The sequence below is a fragment of the Pleurodeles waltl genome, chromosome 5 (assembly GCF_031143425.1).
Source record: "Pleurodeles waltl isolate 20211129_DDA chromosome 5, aPleWal1.hap1.20221129, whole genome shotgun sequence".
Taxonomy (NCBI): Eukaryota; Metazoa; Chordata; class Amphibia; order Caudata; family Salamandridae; genus Pleurodeles; species Pleurodeles waltl.
In genome coordinates, this window is record NC_090444.1 from 1848355067 (window position 1) to 1848379044 (window position 23978).

At 45.1% G+C, this 23978-nt stretch overlaps 1 protein-coding gene across 2 annotated transcripts in view; it reads right to left on the reverse strand.

Moving 5' to 3' along the window:
- KIF6 (kinesin family member 6) overlaps positions 1-23978 on the reverse strand; it is a 1127187-nt gene that overhangs the window by 417822 nt on the left and 685387 nt on the right. For both annotated transcript variants that reach the window (XM_069236333.1, XM_069236332.1), the window contains exon 15: positions 18947-19002. In XM_069236333.1, coding sequence (XP_069092434.1) covers positions 18947-19002 — 56 coding nt within the window. The remainder of the gene's footprint in view (positions 1-18946; positions 19003-23978) is intronic.

Below are 23978 nucleotides of genomic sequence, written 5' to 3' on the forward strand. Positions count from 1 at the left end.
CGTGTTCACTGTGAGAGGGATCTTACAAAACGTGTTCACTGTGAGAGGGGTCTCACAAAACGTGTTCACTGTGAGAGGGGTCTCACAAAACGTGTTCACTGTGAGAGGGTCTTACACTTTGAGAGGGGTCTTACAAAACGTGTTCACTGTGAGAGGGGTCTAACAAAACGTGTTCACTGTGAGAGGGGTCTTACAAAACGTGTTCACTGTGAGAGGGGTCTCACAAAACGTGTTCACTGTGAGAGGGGTCTCACAAAACGTGTTCACTGTGAGAGGAATCTTACAAAACGTGTTCACTGTGAGAGGGGTCTCACAAAACGTGTTCACTGTGAGAAGGTCTTACACTGTGAGAGGGGTCTTACAAAACGTGTTCACTGTGAGAGGGGTCTCACAAAACGTGTTCACTGTGAGAGGGGTCTCACAAAACGTGTTCACTGTGAGAGGAATCTTACAAAACGTGTTCACTGTGAGAGGGGTCTCACAAAACGTGTTCACTGTGAGAAGGTCTTACACTGTGAGAGGGGTCTTACAAAACGTGTTCACTGTGAGAGGGGTCTCACAAAACGTGTTCACTGTGAGAGGGGTCTCACAAAACGTGTTCACTGTGAGAGGAATCTTACAAAACGTGTTCACTGTGAGAGGGGTCTCACAAAACGTGTTCACTGTGAGAGGGGTCTCACAAAACGTGTTGACTGTGAGAGGGACCTCACAAAACGTGTTCAGTGTGAAAGGGACGCGCCGCCCGTGAGATGCTGAGGTGTGTCCCTGGAGATCAGCATCCCGAGAACCGGGCTCTCCGCCTCCTTCCGGCGCCTCCCTTCATCCAGCTCAACAGTCGCATCTAGGTCCTGGTGAAATGCGTGCCCGCCACGGCAACACTAGTTCAGAGCTCACTGATGGCACAGGGTCTACTGCAGAGCCCCATGTGCCAAGGGGCCTGAGGCACAGCAGGATGCCTGAGCCAGGAGACCATGAGGCCACAGACCCGTCTGCGCTGGAACATAAGAATGAGCTCCTACATCAGACTCAGGACCCGAAGGTCCAGCACTTGCTTTACGGGCAGAGAAGCTTTGACCCGCATTGCACCGAGGGCCGTCTCTAGAAAGGAGTACTCTGCATTGGCAGAGAGGAGATTTCGGCTCTTCCAAGCAGAATCCCAATGACAGAGGCCCCGGGGAACAGCTGGCTGTGGACAGTCTGTGACTGAATGCGACTTCAGCAGCCAGTCGTCAACGTATAGGAATAGGTTATCTCCAGAATGCAAAGCTGGGCCGCAACCACTGCCATCACCTTTGTAAAGATCCATCGAAGGGGTGGGGTGGAGGGCAAGGAGGGCAAAAGGCAAGATGGTGAACTGGAACTGCTCCATCCCCACAACGAAGCACCTGTGTGACTGCAGGACAGGTGCACAAAAACACTTCCTGCAAGCCCCAGGGCACCAGCGGTCCGACGGGGGCCAGAGAAGATAGAACCTGGGCCAGAGCCAGCATCTTGAACTTGTCTTTCCACAAGAGATCCAAACCCAGTCTGAGCCTGCCACCTTTCTTAGGCACAAACAGGAACAGCACCACTTGCCCCGACCGCATCAGAAACTCTCTCTAGTGCCCTTCTGGCCAGCAAAAAGTAAACCTCCTTAGCAAAGATGGCAGCATGATCTGCTGAAGTCTGAACAAAAACCTGAGAAACTGGAGGGGAGGTAAACAGGAAAGAGATGACCCTATTGAACAACCTTTAGTACCCATTAGTATGAGACAACTAATCCCTTCTGGCTGCACATGGCCGTCTGAGTGGGAATTGGCACCGCATGGTGGCAGCAGGCAATGCGGAAGAAAAGGACTCACCCTACTGGTGGCCATGGCCTCTTCCCCAAGTCCACTTCAGCCACAAATCAGTTGGATGGGCTGTTGTACCACCAGGGATGGCTCCTCTGATGGTAATCAAGGCATTGGGGGTAGTCTCCAAATTTCCAGTATTGTTGATGTATCAGGCAGGGCATAGCTAGCAAAGGAATGCCCACAAGGGAAACTTTCACCTCCCTGAGAAGGTCTGTGGTGCACCTCCAAACATGCTGCCAGATCATCACTTTGGTGCCCCTGGCATCAGCAACTCAGTCTATGGTATCCCACCTGGCCCGTAACATGTATTTGGATGCATCATGTCAACTTTAGCCACCCATATCCCAAAATGCATGGAAGGAATCTGTGGTTGAAGTACACCTCAGAAGTCAATCTCTCTAATGACACCACTGTCAAATTAAGTCATGCAGAAAAACCATCAGACTTCCCAGGGGACATGCCTAGAGAGTAGGATTTAAAGGTGAGCTACTGCAAGCAAGGTGTTAGATCCATCGGTGAATCTCAGGTCATGCCCAGTACCTGGCTTCGAAGTGTGTTGGGCTTCATAGGAAACTTCCAGCAAGGCTTGATGCAAGGACATAAAGGCCACCTTGGGTAAAGATCAGTATAAGGCCTAAAACAGCCAAACATGCAATGCCAGGTGCATGACCCAGCCGTCTGATTTGAGCAGACCTCAGTGTTGGCCTTGGAGGTGACCAAGCCAACTAGATGAAAGGTGCAGACCCTCGAACCAGAGTCCTGTTAGATTGAGTCTTGAAGCATCGCAACATTCACCTGCTACAATGGAGAAAAGGGGCAGCCACACAATAGTGCTTTCTTCCGTAGCAGAAGCGTGAACATCAACGAGTGGAGAGGCAGAAACTTGATTAAAGAGATCCACATGGAAAACTTCATCAAGAGGGATTGGAGGCGTGGGGCCGAATGAGATGAGCTCTGGATGTGGTTGGCGGTCACTCACTCAGACCACTTTTCCTGACCTCTTTCACAGGCTGCACATCTGATGAGTCTCTGGTGATACGCGGAGGTCAAAACATTAAGTACCAAGCAGTTTTAGGGATTACAGAGTCATTTTCTGGTTTGTACACTTCAACTCATTAGTTTTGACTGATTTTCCCCATCAACACTCTTTCCATCAGTATTGTTTTTACACTTTGTAAGCGTATTTCTAATTTAGAGTGTCCTCTATTTTGTGAGGTGCCTTCAACATCAGACAATAGGAAATGCAAGGGATGGAAACATCAAAGGTGTAGAAAGTCTGAGGAAATGCAGCCGAGCATGAGAGGTTTGAACACAGCATTCGTGAGTTTCTTTGATGCCATTTTTTGTTTAGAAGGTTGACGTTTGTTTAATTGTGGGGATCACAGCAGGGGCAAAAATTACACTTCTGTGTAACTGAATGGTACTGAAATTAGTCTGAGAATAAAATCTTTCATACACTTGATTCTACGAAGTACAATGTAGGAGTTTTATTTAATACACAGAAGTGTTCTGAGATCGAAATGGTCAAAGAAATGTGTGTAGCAGGCGCGAGGAATTTTACTCTAAACCTATCTAACCGCATGTTGTGCATGGGTTGAACCAGTTTCTAAATGTTTAGCAACAACTTTATGATTTTTCTTAAATAAAACGCATGTTTCAGACAAAAAAGACAAATATTAGGTCGATTTGCTTGTTTCCATGAAATTGTGTATGCTGAAACATTCCTAGGCACTTTGGTAAAAAATAAATATTTTGGACTTCAGAATGCGCTTCTGTTGCCTAATTATTAGATGGAAAGTAAAGTTGTTCTAAGCCAATAACATGATTCTCTGCCAGGGTTAGTAAACATCTGAAATAAGCCATTTTCCACAGTTTCTTGGAAAATAAAGATAATGTGTGTACATTCACAAACACTCATCTTCTTAGATATATTTCAGAACCCTGCAAGGCACGGTGCTGCAGCCAGCTATCAAACATGTTTACAAGACAGGAGGTTGGTTACCAGATACCCAAACCTGTCAAGTGTTTGAAAGGCGTCTAAGTAAGAGAATGTACAAGAATGCACTTACAATTCTTATACTGGGAGTGCAAGCTGCTGGAGATAGCAGTTGGAGAACACTGACAGATCTATATTACACAACACCAGGTGGTGGCTGGCTTTGATGGATAGGTTTCCGCCTTGATTGGGCACAGAATCGGTCATTGGTCGTCTCTGCATAAATGTTGACATAAAGGGAGTCGGCTCGAGGTTTGCTAGCTTTGCATTCAATGCAATCACTCAATCTGCAAAGACATGGGGCTGTGAAGTCAATGTATTCCTTTGTAGACCCATCTACGCTGTCGCCTTGACGGCTCCTTATTTGATTGTGAGACATTTGCTGAGTTCTTAGTAGAGACATTTAAAAACTGCAAAATCAGCTCTCATCCTCTCCCTTCAGCCTCTCCTCCTCCATAGAGACACTCCCTAGCCAACTGGCTGGTCTTCAATTTAGTCTCAAACTGATATCTGTCAGACAGCAAAGGCAGGGCAGAGTGATTCCAGAGGTAACCTTAGCAAGGACACACAGAAAGGTGATACCAGCCTATTCAAAGTATAACTGAGGCCAGTAAACAACAGAGGCCATGAGATAGGCAAGAACAAAGTATGATCAAACTGCAGGGTGAACGAGAGGTCTCTTGGTAGCTCAGGGAACTGACCCCAGCAGACGGCTCTTAACAGCCATAGTGAGGCCTGCTGCACTCAGTGCAAGGTGGATCGAGACTGATACAAATAACAACGATAGCAACTCTCCTATCCAATATACAAAGGAAATACGTTATTATGAAATACAAATTCAATATAATCAATCAATCAATCAATGATTTATAAAGCGCGCTATGTACCCGTTAGGGTTTCGAGGCGCTAGGGGGGGGGTGCTGCTATTGTTCGAAGAGCCATGTCTTGAGGAGTCTCCTGAAGGTGAGGAGGTCCTGGGTCTGGCGCAGAGAGGTCGGGAGTGAGTTCCAGGTTTTGGCGGCGAGGTAGGAGAAGGATCTGCCGCCAGAGGTCTTGCGCTGGATTCGGGGGACGATGGCGAGGGCAAGGTTGGCAGAGCGTAGTTGCCGTGAGGGAACGTAGAAGTTGAGTCTGGTGTTCAGGTAGGTGGGTCCGGTGTCGTGTAGTGCCTTGTGTGCGTGGGTGAGGAGTTTAAAGGTGATCCTCTTGTCCACGGGGAGCCAGTGGAGGTCCTTCAGGTGAGGGGAGATGTGACATCGGCGGGGTATGTCGAGGATCAGGCGGGCGGATGCGTTCTGGATGCGTTGGAGTAGTTTGATGTCTTTTGTTGGGATGCCTGTGTAGAGTGCGTTGCCGTAGTCGAGTCTGCTACTGACGAGGGCTTGGGTCACTGTCTTTCTGGTTCCTGTTGGAATCCACTTGAAGATCCTGCGGAGCATTCGGAGGGTGTTAAAACAGGAGGATGAGACTGCGTTGACCTGTTTGGACATGGTGAGGGTGGAGTCGAGGATGAAGCCGAGATTTTGTGCGTGGCTGGCTGGGGTGGGTGGGGGGGGGCCCATAGAAAAGCTATCTTTTATTGTATATCAAATAATGCAAACAATAAATACCCAATCTTAACATTGAACAAATAACATACACCAAAAATCATATATATAAATGACAACACAACATAGACTTAAACAGACCACAATCAAGACAACATATGACAAACGGAATCGAGAACAAACACTCTAACCAGATATCAAACAATCAAAAACAAATGACACGATCTTAACACAAATAATTTTTTCAATATAGTAACATATATGTACATGAAAATTAAATGTAATTCTCAATGTAAGCAGATATAGAAGAATAAATGTCCTTTTTTGTACGTGGCGGTTTTGTATATATTGTCCACCAAAATCATATGCATTTGTACACGGCCAATTTCTTAGAGATCTCCAAAATATGTATCAAAGTCTCTGCATGTTACGAGTCCTCCATACAAGACTTTTTTGGGGGTTCTTTAGCGGACAAACGCTTCCTGGTTCTTGAAAACAGCACAAGTTTACAATTTTGTCTATTTATGAAATGATTCAAGTATAATAGTCCATCACTAAATATATCGAACTTTGGTACTCCGTTGCCAACTTTGGTACTCCGTCGAGACTGACAACATCGAGACAGGTAAGACTCCGAAGGATCTGGAGCAACAACAGAAGTCTTTCCCTTACCTGACCATAACAGAGACCAAGCCAGAGGTCACACCAGGACATCATATGGATTTTGGGGGCCCTGTGACAAACGTACTTTGGGGAACCCTGTTCAGAACATCTTGCTCTAATTTCAGCTCTTTCCTGCTCTCTTCGGCCAGGTCACTGACAGTGCACAGCGCACTTGTCCGAATTCTAAGTGTGTTTAGAGCTAATATTCAGAGATAGTGACCGGTGCTTTCAATATTGTAACACAGCAGCAGCTCACTAACATAGCTGCAAATAATCTCTCTGACACCTTCCATTTCTCATATGTGAGGTCCTGTTTTGATCTAAAAGAAATGTTTTTTAAGGATGTTGCATGGAAAGTAACCAAAACAATTCCCTGCAAAACGTCTGTAGCTCTCACACATCATCCACATTAAACATAAATTAAAGTAAAAAGGTTTTTAAAACAATCTGTTTAATAATTATTCAAGGCCATCAGTGCAAGACTCTCTGCAGAGAAGAGATGGCTCTATCAGGGGGACACCTGAAAGGCTGGGGCCCTGGGACAGAGCCCACTTTGCTCTTGCATTAAAACACCTCTAGGTCACACTGGAAATGGATGTGGACTGCAATGGACTGAACTTGGAATAGAACAGAAAACCAGAGTGGAAAGAATAACCAGAATACAGGGCAGAAAAGTCAAAAGTAAGGCAGGGAGAAACACAAGACAAAGAATTATGAATAGGGCTCCAGAAATCAAAAACAGGATCACAGGAATCAAGGGCAGCTTGTACCCAACAGACACTGGAGGAAGTAATGCCCCGTTGGTACAGGGAAACTGGAATTAGGATTCGGAGCAAAGGACTCGAGGATGTACACAGTAGGCACTTGAACAAGTAATGCCCGTCTGGTATTTGGAAACTGGAACTAGGATTCAGAACAAGGAACTTGAGAATATACCCAGTAGGCAGTGGAACAAGCAATGCCCTGCTGGTACATGGAAACTGAAACTAGGATTTGCAACAAGTGATTCAAGAATGTACCCAACAGGCACTGGAACAACTTATGCCCTACTGGTACGTGGGCTAAACACAGGAATTCAGAACAGAAATTCAGAACAAGAAAATAAAGGGAACTGCTGCCAACTCAGCAAATACATGGGCAGAACTCCAACAGGAAAAACACAAAAATCAGGATATCAGGCTAGGTAGGTAGGTGAGCGCGAGAAACAAGGCAAACACTTAAGCACACTGCTGTTCACGGCAGCCACAGGAAAGCAGGACACTGCAACAGTAGTAGCAGGAATCAGGAACTCCTCTCGAGGTTTCAAGGATTCAGCATGCTTTCTTCTCCAGTGCAGACAACTGGGGAGGAAAGCAGCATCTCCCAGCAACAGCAGGTGAAGCACAAGTTCTGCATGCAGAAGACAGGCTTAAACCCCTCCTCTGAGCTCACAGTCACACAGGGCGACTGGAATTCAGAGCAGGAGTGAGCTGGCTGCAGCACAGTGTGGGTAGGAGCAGTCAAGGTACCGCTTCCAGCTCTCTTCCTGAGGGAGTGCGCAGAGGTTCCAGGGATCAACCCGCAGGCAGAAAAAACCCAAAGTGGAACATGGATCTGATCTAGTTTCATGATATGACCAGACTTTGTGCAATGGAGCACCTGGGCATGCTGGAAGAGGTAAGACAGAGTTCCAAGTATAATGAGATTCATCAAAAGTCTACGCTGCAGCGCTCATGGTAAGGTGAGGCATACAAGTACCATAATGCAATAGCAGCGCTGGATGAGAAACTACACCTCCTTCTAGAGGCAAGAAATATGGCTGAGAATGCACAATATAGGCTCTGGCTTCAGAACCGAGGCTGACTTCAATCTCTAATACATGGTCCTGTCAAGGCTGGATTTATGGGACTGCCCTCAGAACCGGTATATCCGAAGTCCGACCACCCCTCCTCGTCAGCGCTACAAGGCAGCAGTCTGCTAGGGGTCTGCCACAGACTGCTTTGGCTATATTTGGCCCTAGGCTTTACTTCCATATCAAAACGATTTTTAGTAAAGTCTGCTTGACCCACACAATTTATTCCATCAAATTCCCTACCACCTGGCTGAAATGCTGTTTATCTCTGTAGGGCAACATTCCTAATTGAGTACTGAGGCATTACATTTACATACCTTAGGTTTTAAGAGACAACAAACTCTGTCTCAGTACTTCGCAGGGTGTACCCCTACGATTAAGAATCTGGGGCCAGATGTAGGAAACGATTTGCGACTCGCAAACGGCAAAAATGGCCGTTTGCGAGTCGCAAATGTGAGTTTCCTATGCAGAAATGCATTTTGCGAGTCGGGACCGACTCGCAAAATGCATTTCCGACTCGCAAATAGGAAGGGGTGTTCCCTTCCTATTTGCGACTCGCAGTGGGATGCAATTCCATTTGCGACCGCGTACGCGGTCGCAAATGGAGTCGCAGTTACCATCCACTTGAAGTGGATGGTAACCCACTCGCAAATTGGAAGGGGTCCCCATGGGACCCCTTCCACTTTGTGAATGGACCCAAAAATATTTTTTCTGCCCTGAAAAAATACCGAAACTAAAGGTTTCGTTTTTTTTTTTTTAAGTGCAGCTCGTTTTCCTTTAAGGAAAACGGGCTACACTTCAAAAAAAAAAACTGCTTTATTTAAAGCAGTCACGAACACGGAGGTCTGCTGACTACAGCAGGCCTCCATGTTTGCGAGTGCCTTGACTCGCTATGGGGCCGCAATTTGCGACCCACCTCATGAATATTCATGAGGTGTGTCATTGCGACCCCATAGCGAGTCGCAGTCGGTGTCTGAGACACCGTACTGCATTCCAAATTGTGAGTTGCAATTTGCGAGTCGCTGGAACTCGCAAATTGCAAGTCGCAATTTGGAAGTTTGCTACATCTGGCCCTTGGTTCCCTAGAGCTTCCACCTGACACTCCGCGTTCGAAAACGTAATTTATTGATAATAACCACTTCAATGTAAACTTTTCATAGACAGATTTTCCCAGCATTCAACTCAACAAGAAAACATTTCCAGATTTCCCAGCATGCATCTCTATAGGAAGTGATATCAATGCATTTTCTTATGATGCAAAGCCTTCAAAGAAACCTGTGGGTGTCTCTCACCCACGGGCTCCAAGCTAAGGACAGCCAGGAGAAGAGTCTTACCTGTTTGGATCTGAAGTAACCAGGGCCATCAACGCAAACTCAGCAATAAGTCACACCCCTCACATCATCACGCCTGACAATCTAGATGCACTTCTCAACACAAACCTACTTCACACCATGTTCCACACATATTCTTGACATCCCCCCTCTCCTCTAAATGCACAACTGGATGGGGACTTGCAGTCATACACAAGTCAATGTGGACCTCAACCATCTTCAATGTGGCAACTCCTAAGTCTTTAGAGTTCCTGTCCTGCAGCGTTCCTCTCTCAGCCTGCAAAACCGCCTTCTTCCATCACCACATCCACAGAACTCACAAGCTTTTCAGACGAGAAATATCAGACCTCCTCCCCATTGCCTCCCTTCAACATTCCCATCCCACCTTCCTTAGAGACTTCAACAGCCTGGCAACTCAATAATAAAACAAACACCACATCACCAACTCAACTAACTTCAAAGGCAAAACACTGGACCTAATCCTCTCTGCATCCTCTAACATCCACTGCCAGCCCTCCATACTCGTGGACTGGACTAATCATTTTGCTGACGCCGTCACCATCACACATGCCATCTCCCTACATCAGGGGTAGCAGAAAAGAGAGAAACAAAGCTCCAAGAAGAACTAATCACTCTACATAAACACTCTCATCCCTCAACAAATGCCAACAGCCTGCCTCAACACTAACAACACTGCTCTGAAGAAACATGTAGGATGGTACACCTAAGAACTTACCGAAAACAAGCGTGTGATGCAAAGACAGCAGAAGAAATAAGAAGATCAAAATGCCAGTAAGACCCTACCCACCTGAACCCACACCTCTCCAACTATCGTTCCATCATCACTACATCTGAAGTCACGTACCACAAGACCACCATCAATGTAGAAATCAATAGCCATCCTCCACGTAGTCATCGGTAATGCCCTCTTCCTCACCGACAAAAGCTACACTTGCCTCCTAGTCCGGCTTGACTTGTAAGGATTCATTAGAAGACATTTGTGACTAGTCACCCTGAACTTCACCAAGGCTGGTGATTGGTGTTATGTTTAACACAGGATGAGTATTTTATTGAATACAAACCTGACGCATGCACCGACATTTGCGAATCAGCAGCTAAAGTAGACAAAATCAGTCTTAAGTGCCAGTGCGAAGCTGGAGTTTCTAGTCCAATTTATTGGAACTTTCTAGATAAACAGCGCATACCCTTGCTTACGGGTGAAATGGTGGGAATGTGAAAGTGTGGATCTTGTCTGCAAAGAGAAAGCTGTGCAGTCAGTGATTGTTGGATAAATCCACGACTGCCCGAAGCAGACAGGGATCAGACGGACCTCAGTAGAAGCCCAACCCCTAGGGGCGCTTGCAATAGATGATTGGCAGTTGCTCCGCACTTGCGGTTATGCTGATAAATTCTGTGGTGGGTCTTTTTAGGATCATTGAATAACCTGGAAAAAATAAACAGCTAATGATTAGGTCTGTTCCTGATTATGTAAATAATGAGAGCTTGGAAATATTTTAATGAATCACAAACATCAATGAAGCCACTTTGGAGAGCCAGCCACAAACCACAAGTGGCTTTTGTATATTTCAGGGCTTCAAAAAAGTTTTTTTTTTTCAGTAGTTAGCGTCCTTGCGCGACACACATGATGAGAGTCTGTCAGCTTGCATTTAAAAAATCATCCACTGAAACAGAAGCCTATTTGCATAACATTCTTATGCTGAAAGGGTTTAGTGGTGACATGGTTTTTGATTACTAAGTGCCCGGTGTCTGATTCACATAGAGGCTGGGACCAGAAACAGATGGAAGCTACTCGTACCCCACAAGCAGCCTACACTCAAGGTGCAGAGTCCACAACAGGAAGCAGGAGTCACATAAGCATCCTTGACTCGACGTGGGCGAGTAGTCCAAGGCTTACCTCAAGGGCAGGTCAAAGAGGTTTCTCCTGGGCGGACGTGTGACTGAGGTGGATGCAAATGGAAAATATAAAACACAATCCATAGCACAATGCGGAGTAACCCGTCCGTCAAAATCTGAATCAGGCCCTAAGCGTTATACCAGTCTTGCATAATGCGATACATTAACCAGGGATCTCACTGTGAGAATTTTAATCTCAAGGTGGGAGCACTTAACACAGGCACAAAATTGTGAACACAATACAATACTAAAACAAGGCCTCATGGCTAACCATCATATAATCCTTGTGAACACTTCTAAGGTTCTAATGTTTTCAGATCTTGCAGAGAATAATTTGCAAGCAAAAAGACAAAGCAGCAACCCAATGCAATATGAATCCAGAACTAGGAATAAACAAACCAAAATGTTTGTAACACTTGCACTTAAGGATAGAGTAAAAAAAAACATGGAGGCCTGAAAGTATCTCCCAGCCAAAACAAGAGGCTTTTCGTCTATTAAGCTGGTTTATGTTGTCGCAAACATAAATTAAAAGCAAAAAACAGGAAATACAACAGCATTATCATTTCTACAGGTATCAGCAAGGGAAGTATATTGTAATTGTATTTATATTGTGCTTACTACCCCCTAAAGAGGCGTCAAGAACATTAGTGGTAGATTAGTACAGGGATATATGAGCTAATCTGAGTGGTGGACATGTGAGTCTGTTAGGTGGATTGAACAGGATGGAGGAGGGATAGAAGAGGGAAGAGTTTAGAAAGTGTTATTTGGGAGATCATAGTAGTAAGGTGAGGTCTGGGATGAGTAAAAGGAGAGCTGGTGGAGGGAAGAGGCTGTAAAAAGGGATTAGGAAGATCACAGGAGTAAAATGAGGTTTGGGATGAGTCAAAGGAGGGATACATGGGGAAAGAATTAAGAACGGGTTGTTTGGGAGATCATAGAAGTACGCTGCGGGTTGGGATGAGCCAGAAGGGACAGAGGAGGAAAGAGTCTAGAAAGGGGTATTTTGGAGATCATAGTTGTAGAATCAGAGGGTGAAGGTATAGGATATATTGTGAGAGGTATGGGGTGAGACAGAGCAGTTCACTGGAGAGAGCATCTGTATACATTAGTGGGGGTACAGTGGTGTTACACAGACTTTCGGGGAGCCAGGGAGCATACAGGTATAACAGTTCATGAGCCCCCTGGGCTCAGGGTGGACCACAAAGGTTCCTGGATCTGGATGGACGGATAGCCAATCAGTGCTGGACGGCCACACTTTGCGAGGTGATGGGAGGAACAATGAAGCTGACAAAAGCAATGAAAGTTGGTACAAAAAAGGGGTACATTTGCCTGGCTGTGCCACCACCCTCTCACATACAGTAGCTTCTGATCTCTCAGGCAGCCTATCTCCATCACTGGTGCAGGGGGGGACAGCAGGGAATCCAAATCAGTTGTTGTCATTGAGGTGGAAGGCACAACATCCCACCTTTGTCATGAGATGAAGAGACTGAAGTCTCCTTCAAGCTCTCTGTAGAGCCAGGTGTCATTGAAGGTGGATGGAGGTTCAAGGATCTGCTAGGACAACAGACAGGCAGGCAAGAAGTTTCTGCTGAGCCTTGGCTCGGTCCCACCCAGGAGTAAATGAGCAGAGCCCAGCTTCCACTCTCTAGAGGCAGATCAGTGGGGCCACAAAGACCCAAATCAGAAGCAGTTTAGTGAGCTCTAAGGCAGCCGTAATTCATAGACACGAAGGAGGGCTCCTGGATCACACTAATGGCCGGTCTGTACAAGTACAATCTTTACAGCTCCAGGGTGCCAGCCAATCAGGCTGAGGTCTGTTTTCCTTCTTCAGAGAGGAGTCTGGGATAACAGCAGCTTCTGCAAACGTACTGGGACTCAGACTGAACTCGCAAGGGGTATCCGGGGCAGGAGCCTCTATTTGTATTCCCTCCAGACTACTGGAAACAAAGGGGGAGCACGGAGAGGAAGTGGAAAGCAGAGATGTCATCTGTGAGCATCACTCATCCTCCATTTTGCGAAACCAAATTGTACTTTATGGCAAAACGTTCGCAATTTGCACCGTAAAATCTAATTTAGGGCCTGATTTAGAGTTTGGCAGACGGGTTACTCTGTCATAAATGTGACGGATATCCCACACGCAGTATTATGATTCCCATCGGATATAACGCAATCATACTACGGTGGACAGGATATGTGTCACGTTTGTGACTGACTAACCCTATCCGCCAAGCTCTGAATCAGCCCCTTATTTATAAAAGTAATGTTCATGATCCCTTTACGCAAATGTTTAGGCCACGGATAGCTGTATGTGGACATTCACACCCATCATGTTAACTAAGATGCACATACACAAAGGGGCCCCACAGCCGGAGCCTCTGGGCTCCAATCCCCACAGGAAGGCCTGTAGGCAATGCCACTTGATGCAGGAAGGGACATAAAAGCACTAAGAACCCTGTGACATCAGCCGGGGTTTGGTGGGAGAAGCCTTATGGGCCTACAGCAATGACAAAGAGCATGGAATCAATGGGGGTCTCATTTTTCAAGGCCCACCCAAAAGAGATGACCCTGAGGAAAATAACTGTTGCTTAATTTCCTCTTAAAATCCTGTAAAACCTCCAGCAACAGTCAGACATGGCCACCTGACAGACCTCTTTTGCCGCTCCGGGGTACAGTAATAGGGCTGTTGCTGGGTGTCATCAGAGAGAGAATGACAACATAATCTATCAAGGAGAGGCGCTAAAAACAGGGATCAATATTTCAATGGAGAAATATTGAAATTAACTTAGGCAAAGACAATTAACTACATATTAACATGATAAACATTGTAAGAAGCTACAGCCATTGACTTTTCCAAAACAAAATACCATAATATTGTTCTTAGACCTTCATAGTCTCCTTGGAAGCTCTACATAGAAGACAGCTCTAAAATTACCATGCAATAAGAGTTCCAGAAGAAACAAAACATTTTGGGCCGGATTTATTGTGCATTTTTGCGGTCGCAAACAGCCCGATTGGGCCGTTTGCGACCGTAAAAATGCATTTTGGTATGTATGAATTCCAATTTGCGATTAGGTAACTTGTTAATGAATTGCAATTTGGAATTGGGACTACATACCGATTTGGTATTAGGAAGGGGCGTGTCAAGGGCATCCCTTCCTAATATCGAATCGCAGCGGTATGTAGGAAACACGGTTGCAAAACATTTGCATTTTACCACCTACTTCAAGTAGGTGGCAAGTGGAAAGGGGTCCCTAAGGGACGCAATCCCCTTTGTGAATGCATGTGAAAACATTTTTTAAGAGCAGGCAGTGGTCCCACGGACCACTGCCCACTCTTAAAAAAATGAAAAGAAAACTTTTCATTTTTCTTTTTTAAACACACCCGATTTCCCTTTAAGAAAAACAGCCTGCATTTAAAAAAAAAAAAAAAAAAAAAAAGATTGCTTTATTTAAAAGCAATCACAGATGGTGGTCTGCTGAGTCCAGCAGGCCACCATCCCTGTGATTGTAGCCATTCACAATGAGTCGCCAATTGCGACCTACCTCATGAATATTAATGAGGTAGGTCGATTTGCGAGTCATTAGAAAACGGTAAATGAAACTCCTGGAATTTCATACATTCAAACAGCGATTACCTAAAAGAAGATTTGCATTTCAGATAAATGATACATCTGGCACCTCATTTCCATCCATGCCAAACTTTCGCAAGAGGTGGTCTTGCCTGAAAAATGTCTGGGAGCCCAACATAAACAAAAGACAAACCGGAGACATGGGATAACATCTCCAAAATTTTAAATTCAGAAATGGAGCTAGCAAACACTGGATCCAAGATGAATGAGAGGCCCGGATTTATTTCCTAAAGCTTAGTCTGGCAAGTTCTCACTGAAAAAGTTATCAGGACAGCTTTTTTGAAAAAGCTTGAATGGACAGTACGAGTGTGGACAATGGAAATATTATTTGTTTGAAATGTAAGAGGGTTGGACACAGTAAAACTACCTATAGTTATGGCTGTAAACTCCGACTTTGAAAATGATATGGTTTTGATCACAACCACTACATAGCTTATCCTGAAGTGTGAAAATATAACATTTAGGTTACTTTCTTTGTTTTTAGGGATTTTCTTTCAGTAAAAATAAGTTGATATAAAGGGCTTTCCATGAATAAGGGAAAAACTCCAAAAGGCACAGGAGCCCTAATGGGAGTTGATTCTGTTGCGTGAATATTGAAAAACGATCAAAAGTAATCGACAAGAGAGAGTACAAATAAAGTATTTCGAAGTAAGCAATGAAGATGAAATGATTAACAATGAACCATTTGTGCCAAGAGATCTGTGTGAAGTACTTTGAATCCGTGGTAAATGGACACAAAGAGGTTAGAGCACTCTAGAAAGATTTAGGGCCCGATTTAGATATTTCCCGACTGGTTACTCTGTCACAACGGTGATGGATATGCTGTCCAACGAAATATAAATTCCATTATATCCTACGGGATTTATATTTCAGAGGACGGCCTATCCGTCACCGTTGTGACGGCCTAACCCGCCCACCAAGTTCTAAATCAGACACTTAGTTACTGTTTTTTGGTTGCCTCATATGACCTCACTCTAGATACATCTAATGCCCAGGCTCAGACATGTATGCATGAAGGATGTGTCAAGCATGTGCATCCATGTGTGCTCTTCTTTCATGGACTGCATGAAGAAATCAGTCATGCTGTTCACAAAAGGTTGTATGTGTATTTTTATATAAAGAATTTATCTTACTTGTCACAAGTTCAGTTCAGTGCCTAAATTGTGCAAAACATAATAATCTAAACCTAATGATCTTTGGCAAGAACACCTCAACATGGGACTCCAACCCCAGCCAGGAACCCCGGCATCATCAACAGCAAACTGGACCTGACCACACACGTCAACACTCTCACTGCAGCCTGCTTCCACACCCGGGTGATGCTGAGTAAGATCTTCAATGGGCTCCCAAGCGACACCAGAAAAAACATCACTCACACCTCTGTCACCAGCACGTTAGACTATAGGAACACCCTCCACACCAGGATCAACTCACTGGAAGACTGCAAACCATCCAGAACTCGGCAGCCAGACCCATCCTCAACCTCCCACACAGAACCCGCATCACACGCACTTCCAGGAGCTCCACTGGCTCCTGATACACAAACATGTTCATTTCAAACTTCACACACACACAAACACACACATACACTCACACACAAAGCACTACAAAACGTAGGTCCCATCCACCTGAAGAGCTGCATTTCCTTCTGCCAACCACCCAGACACCTCTGCTCTACAGGACTTCTACTCGCACACGTCCCACGCATTCAAGGAACTAGATCAGTAGGGCAGGCGTTCTGTTACATCACTCCTAAAGCACTGAACGACCTCTGACTCCACGTCAGAGCCTCATCCTCTCTTCTTGAATGCCGCAAGAAGCTGAAGACATGGCTTTTCAATGAACCAACCTATCATTGGCAGGAAAAGGCACACACACCTGCTCAGAGCCAGGAAATCCTCGCTGGAGATAGTGCCCTTTACAAATACAGTTAATATAACAGACAAAAACCCTGGCACAGTATAAATTTATGATCTTTTCTTTGTCTCGACTCGTTATACTCCTCTGACAAGAAACATCAAGAGAAAACACATGCCAAAGGTCGGGGGTCACTCAATTCCAGGTGGCCATGGATTGTACCCAGACTGGTGCTTACTTGGGTCACTTTAGGACAGACAGTATTTGCTAATCCACAGACTCCAGACTCTCCCAAAACACCTACATTTCAACAAGCAGTTAAGTGCTACTGGTGAACTTTTTCTTGTGATAACCCTCCCTCTAAAGTGAGAACATATCAGGGATCCTTTCTTAGCCTTGTGTCCATTCTTTAGGATGACTTCTTGCGTTCAGCACTGGGGTATATTAGAAAAGGGTGAAATGGCACCTGTCAAATAATCTTATTACTGACAATACACTTTCTAGTCTAGGCTAGGGGCCCTGCCCTACTCTAGCCTTAGAAAGCGCAACCTAAACACATCAATCATCAGGCATAAATCAGAAAAACTGTAGCCATTTTACTTCAGGTGCTCCTGATTATTGTTAGTTCTAGTCCAACCCAGAGTATTACTGGGTCTTTCCTAAGAGGAGGAGAGCCAGGAACCCTGCACTGGCAACATTCCATGGAAGTATCATTATTGGAATCGCCAAGTTGGCTCGGGCACAGAGTGAATACACATAGAGCATACTCCGGTAATCAGTGCACTGCGGCGTATGATTGTGACCACAGCGTTATCACTATCACTTTCCAACATGCACATCCTACAGCACAGCAATGGTGCTTCCCATCTGTTCTCCACAAACACAATCGTATAATCAGCATCTGTCGACAAAGAAATGTGACTACACTAAATGCCACAACCTTACCACAGACTTCTCCAGCTATTACTGACATATGCAGAATACAGCCAGCAATACTTGCCAACTACCAGTAAACTCGCCTTGCACCTGAGATTCATTGCTAGTGTGTCAGAGGCAGCATCCTTCAGGATGGCAGCATCTTTCAAGGGGGTGGGGGCTTCACAAGTAAGCCCCATCCTTCCCATCCAAGCCACAAACCTTCCAAATGGCAGAAGGGTTCAATCCACGACAATCAGCAATCCAGCCTCTTGTGAGACTTCACCTGGATTCTCCACACAGGATGGGTTTTAGATTCTTGTGAGAACCCACTCATTCCAGATGAGCGGAGTGAATGCCCCCAGAGAGAACTCCTTGGACAAGCCTGCAAATATCACAGCAGGCGACGAGACGTCCTCCACTGCTGGAACCATTTACCAAAGCAAACCACAAACTCTTCACTCCACTTTGGAAGCACCCAACACCTACTAACAAACCGTGCATCTGTTACTTTCCACAGTCCAATGGGCTTTGAACTGAGATGCCATGCTGAGGTATGTCACTCTCCTGTGGTCCCCTTATTCGTTCATTCAAACATGTAATCTATTGGAATCTGAAGAGTTCAGCCGCAGCTGTAACTTTGCCACGGATAGTGGTAGGGACTGTGCCCTCACAACCAAAGCGTAAACTCACAGAGAACAGGATCCCAGGAGGTGAAAGAAACATTCTAATGCTATTCTGTTCAATGGGCGCTGATGGATGCAAGCCCAGGAGTCCAGGACCTCGGAGATGGAGCTCCTTGGACTCATGCTCTGGCCACGTCAAGCCTCACTGCATCTCCAGTCAGGGGTGGGGAGGTTGCAACATTCCTTCTAAAAGTAGGAAAGCACTCTAGTTCTCCCAGTTGTACAGATGCTAAAAAATACAGTTACAGTGGGTGTATATATTGGCTTCAGCTGTACAGATCTATCCAGGAGCTGGCAGAGAATGGACAATATATGTGATACTTGATATAGCACTTTATACAACTGCAGATCACTTCTAAGCACTCAAGAGGGAGAGCAGAGTTTAAAAAAGTACTCAAGAGTGAAGGAAGGAGGGGGTAAGATGGGGGAAGAGGGAGGGGTCTTGTAGGACCAGTAAGCATCGGTCCTTAAAGGGAACAAGCAGATGTCCCCTATGTCAACTAACCCCACCTCACCCCCAGAAAGTAGTGTCATGCAGCTGAATATTTAGAAACATGCTAACTCTGAGAGGATTAGGGTACTCAGGTACACAAGTTCATTATTAAGCTCACGCGTCTACGTAGATTAAGGGACTGTTAGTACACCCTACATCTGAAATTATAGTAACCAATCTTCATAACAGAACACTTGCAAGTTACAACAGAAGAGAAGACTAGTCAAGAACAAGAGCTCCGTCTACTTACTGATCTTATTCCGCGCCTCGTTGACTTTCTCTCCGAGGGCCTTGGCTTCTGCAAACCTAGAAAAAGGAGTATGTTGAGGCTGCTGCGTTTTTTCAATATGTCGTACACATGAATCCATGCACAGCTCTTCAGCTGCAAGAATACTGTAATATTGCCCTAAAAAACATGCACTCTGTATTAACTGAGGTAGAGGTATACTAATTTACTAACATGTTACCATCCTGCTACTTCTCGTCCCAATGAAGTTCCATACACACTGGATGGCACTGAATGCTCACCTCTCCACCACAGCTGCTCCGTCTCCTCACAAAGGCATCACTGCCATGGAACTGTCCATTTTCAGACATCAACAATCACTGCTTCTAGTAACTCCAACAATTGCATCATTTGCCATTGCTTCATTTCCAGATCAAACTTTTACAGTAAGAAACCATTTCAAAATAGGCCAGAAACTAAAGAGATGATAGTATGCATTTAACCAAACTCCGCTCTATATCTAAGTCAAACCTTAGAGTATGAGTGTTGCTTCTTGCATACAGAACGCCCTTGATTTAGTCTCTAATTCAGAATTAGATTGGGAAGAAAAAAAAGTTAAAAAATCCTTACGTACCATGCTATGATATAAATAGTGAAAAAAGTAAGAAACCTGACGTAAGGATTATTATAAAATGAAGGAAAAGGTTAGACAGCGAGGAGCTGGACCTAGAAATCAACTCAGTCTTTGGGTAACATCTCGGCAGCTCTACAATGTTCCTTACAGCTGTGTAAGAGTGCAATGTGAAGAAAAAAGACTGGAAGAGAAATTAAAGAAATAGGTTACAGGCAACTGATTAAAATATGGATGGGTTTTTCAAAAGATGAAAACACTTGAAGAAAGCTGTCAAACTAGGAAAAACTCAAGAAACGTAAGAATGAAGATTTAGAGATTCAGTCTCAGAAGTCAAACATTTGCTTTATTGGGGTCCCAAAAGGCACGGAAGGAAATGAATCAGTTGAAAAATGCTGACAAGGTCGATGAAAGAAACTGTACTTCCGAATGAACCTGGCAGTATAAGGAACCTAACTATCGGTAGAGCCCACCAAGTGCCTTATTAGAATCCAAAGAGTAGTACACCCATCCATACCACAATAGCTTCCCTGCTAGACTATCATATTAAAGAACTTAGGCGGTCATTCTGACCGCGGCGGGCGGCGGTAGCCGCCCGCCATGCGGTCACCGCCATTTGGCCGCTCCGCGGTCAAAAGACCGCGGAGGCCATTCCGGCTTTCCCGCTGGGCCGGTGGGCGCCCGCCAAAGGAGCGCCCGCCGGCCTAGCGGGAAAGGCCCTGCAACACAGAGGCCGGCTCCGAATGGATCCGGCGGTGTTGCAGGGGTGCGATGGGTGCAGTTGCACCTGTCGCGATTTTCACTGTCTGCTATGCAGACAGTGAAAATCATGCTGGGGCCCTGTTAGGGGGCCCCTGCACTGCCCATGCCAGTGCCATGGGCAGTGCAGGGGCCCCACGACACCCGTTCCCACCATCCTGTTCCTGGCGGTCAAAACCTGCCAGAAACAGGCTGGCGGGAAGGGGGTCGGAATCCCCATGGCAGCGCCGCCATGGAGGTTCAGCCCTGCCAGGGGTATTTCGGCGGGAAACCGCCGGATCCCCTTTTCTGACTGCGGCTTTACCGCCGCGGTCAGAATGGGCAATGAAGCACCGCCAGCCTGTTGGCGGTGCTTCCGTTGCCCGCGGCCCTGGTGGTTTAGGACCGCCAGGGTCAGAATGAGGGCCTTATTCTAGAAAACACTGGCCTACAAGAACCTTTGATACTTTAATCGGTTACTCCTTCCATGTATTTACAGATCTCACATATGAAAACACACATGTGAATGCAAATTCCCATATTCAAAGCAGCCGGGGCACAAATTCAGTACAAACAACTCCTGAGTCTGGATTCTTTGGCAGGTGGCTGGGGGGTCATAAGTTGGGTTTACATTCAAAGACGGGTATTGCAGCGCTTTTCCCTTTCCATACATCCGGAGCTTAGCTGTATGGACTGGCGGGTCTATTCTACGCCCGTCATCCTATCAAGTGGCTGAAGGGTAGATATACATGTGACAAGCGCTCCGAGGCTCCCGGGATTAGGAGGCCCGGGACCCTGGGATGGGCAAAGTGGCATAATGGAGATCGATGCAGAGGCAAAGAAGAAAAACAAAAGGCAGTAAAAAGTTATGGATTTGTTCAATTTATTCCAGTCTAGGAAAGCTATCAAAAGGGAATTATAAAATGTTGTGCAAATGTTAATGACGTATTGAACTAACAGAAACAGAAAGTTAAGCTTTCATGAAAATGTTTAAAGAATCTAATGCAGATGTAGTTATGATGCGGAAATCTCACTGGGTGGGGGAGAGGGTTAAACAGATCAAAAGGTGTGGCAGATGCACCAACTCAAATATTCAAAATCATCGGTACAGTGAACGGTGATCACCTGTACCGTTAGGAATAGTAGTGGCATCATAGTACAGAAGATAGCGCAAGATCATTGCAGAGGGTGAACAATTCTTCATCCTGTAATTGTAGATGAGAACTATTGCTATGGTCTTATTGTTGATGAACCGTGTCCACTAGAAAAAGTACTTTTGGAATTATCTAATTTACCTTGCTTAGTAATTATGAGAGGAGATTATAATGTGGCATTAAGAGACAATTACTCTAAAAGATCATGTGGGAAACTTAATAGAAACGATGCAAAAATAAGGATGAAAATCAAGTTCCTACAAAAAAGTTACAGACTTATCTGACAACCACATCCAAACGTATCTGGGTACCCCTACATTAATAGGAAGTATACAGCAAAGCCACAATACACTATTTTCTAATTTGGAAAGATTTTTAAATTTGGATTCTGGTTTTATGGCCTCTGCTATCTCTAATTACGCCACTATTTGCTTGATCTGCCAGAAGGAGGCCTAGGTGTACATCAAAGGAGAAAAAACCCTCCCTGGTGGTCAGTCCAGCCTTCTTTGAGATCAACACTCTGTTAAAGAGTTGTCCTAAATTAATTATAGTACTCCCAATCAGCATGTGGTGGTTTAAAGCTTTTATAAGGGGAAATCTTTCATCTCTCAGGCTGCACAGCACAAGATATAAGAAGCTACATGAGATCTTAAAAACAAAATCATGTCAAGAGAGCTGAAATTCCCTAAACAGACAATAAATAATGAATTACCCTTACTAATTAACATAATCTGGACATGACAGTGGGGAAAGAATTGGTTAATCAAAGTACTGGATATCACCGTGTATTAACGTAGAACACATTTACCAAAGAAAGCCAGAGTGTGCAAACCGCAAAATTTTATTGCAAAAACATTTTGCAAAGTCAATGGAAGGATTGTAAAATAACCTTTCATCATTGGAGAAGCATATATTACTTTTGTCAGGAACTATATAATGAAATTATCTTCCTAAAAAGATTAAAAGCCTAATTAAGAGTTTGGTGGATGGGAAACTCCTGACTGGGTGGCCGTGGCCTTCGTGGCGACCACTCCGCTGGAGTTATTAGGAGTTTCCCACTATGTCAGCGGGCAGAAACCTCTGTCTCCGCCCACCGGCCTAGCAGGAAACAGGTTACAGCATCGTCTCCGGCTCGTAATCGAGCCAGTGGCAATGTAGCCCGCAGAATGCACCAGTACCCTTACAATGTTCACTGTCTGACAGTGAACATTGTGACGGTGCCTGGCAGGCGGGCCCCTGCACTGCTCATGCCAAGTGCATGGGCAGTGCAGGGGCCCACCTGTATCTGTTTTCCGCCAGCCTTTTCATGGTGGTGAAACCACCATGAAAAGGATGGCCAAGAACAAGGTTGTAATCAGCAGTGCAGCACTGCCCTGGCAGATTACGATCTCCGTCAGGATCATATATCCTGGCGGGGCTGGCAGTTCCCTGGCGGTCTGACCACCAGGGTTTTAATGTAGTGGTCAGACCGCCGCAACAGCAGCGTAATGAGGCCCTAAGTGTTTTTGTTTGTATCTGCCAGTCTTAACAAACTTAATAAAGAAATATCAGAATAATTAGATATATTTTAAAAAGTATGGAAAGAGGAGGTGGGTGACGCTATAATGTCTTTAACCAGAAGCTTGACCCAGAGCTTAATTTGAGCTCTGGGAAAAGACCACCGACACTCATTTTTGGGGAATGGTACTTAATTTTCCTCGTCAGATATTAATTGTGAGAAAGAGATAAATGCACACAAATAGGAAAGAAGGAGGAAGAGAAAGGTGGAAAAAAATGACGCACCGCTAGAGCAGAGCTTCAGGTACCGGCACTCATTCTTTTAAAAATCAAGTACCTTCTTCAAAAGCACCAGGAGTAAATGGAATTATGAAATGCTGCACGATTTATTCCGAGCAGCTTAGTTGCATATGTTTTAGCATTTCTATCACATTATCATATTTTGATGTATGTGAACCTGATACTAGATAAGTGAGTGCGTATATTCAAAACATGCCCCCGATGTTTTAAGAATTTATGCTTTAACAACAGGTTTTCCAGAAAAGCATCTGTCCTCTTCCATGTCAGTCTTCTCCTATCCCTGATTGGTTTCTGGTTGGACCAATGACAGGAGCGTTTGGTCGCTCCAAAATGGTTGCCTTTTTCTACTAAAGCCGACACGTTGGATATAGGTGCGGCTTACATTAAATGGAAACCGAAGCTACACGAGTGAACGTGCGGTGCCAGATGATTCGCTCTGGCTACAAGGGTAGACTTCCTGGACTTTAACTCACTACTAAGTGCAAAACATATTTTTTGAATATGCTGCTCTACTCCATATACCCACACTTAGGCCTGCTCTTATTATATATTTTTTAGATATCGTGAGCCCCGGCCCACATTTTTGAAGGGCTTTCAGTGATTGAATTGCCTTGAATACACAACACAGAATACTGCATCAGTCGGATTGACCCCCAGACCGAAGTACACTATGTCTTCGGTACACATCGAACTACTCAAGATGTAAGTAGTCACCGGCTACCTTGTGACCATACTT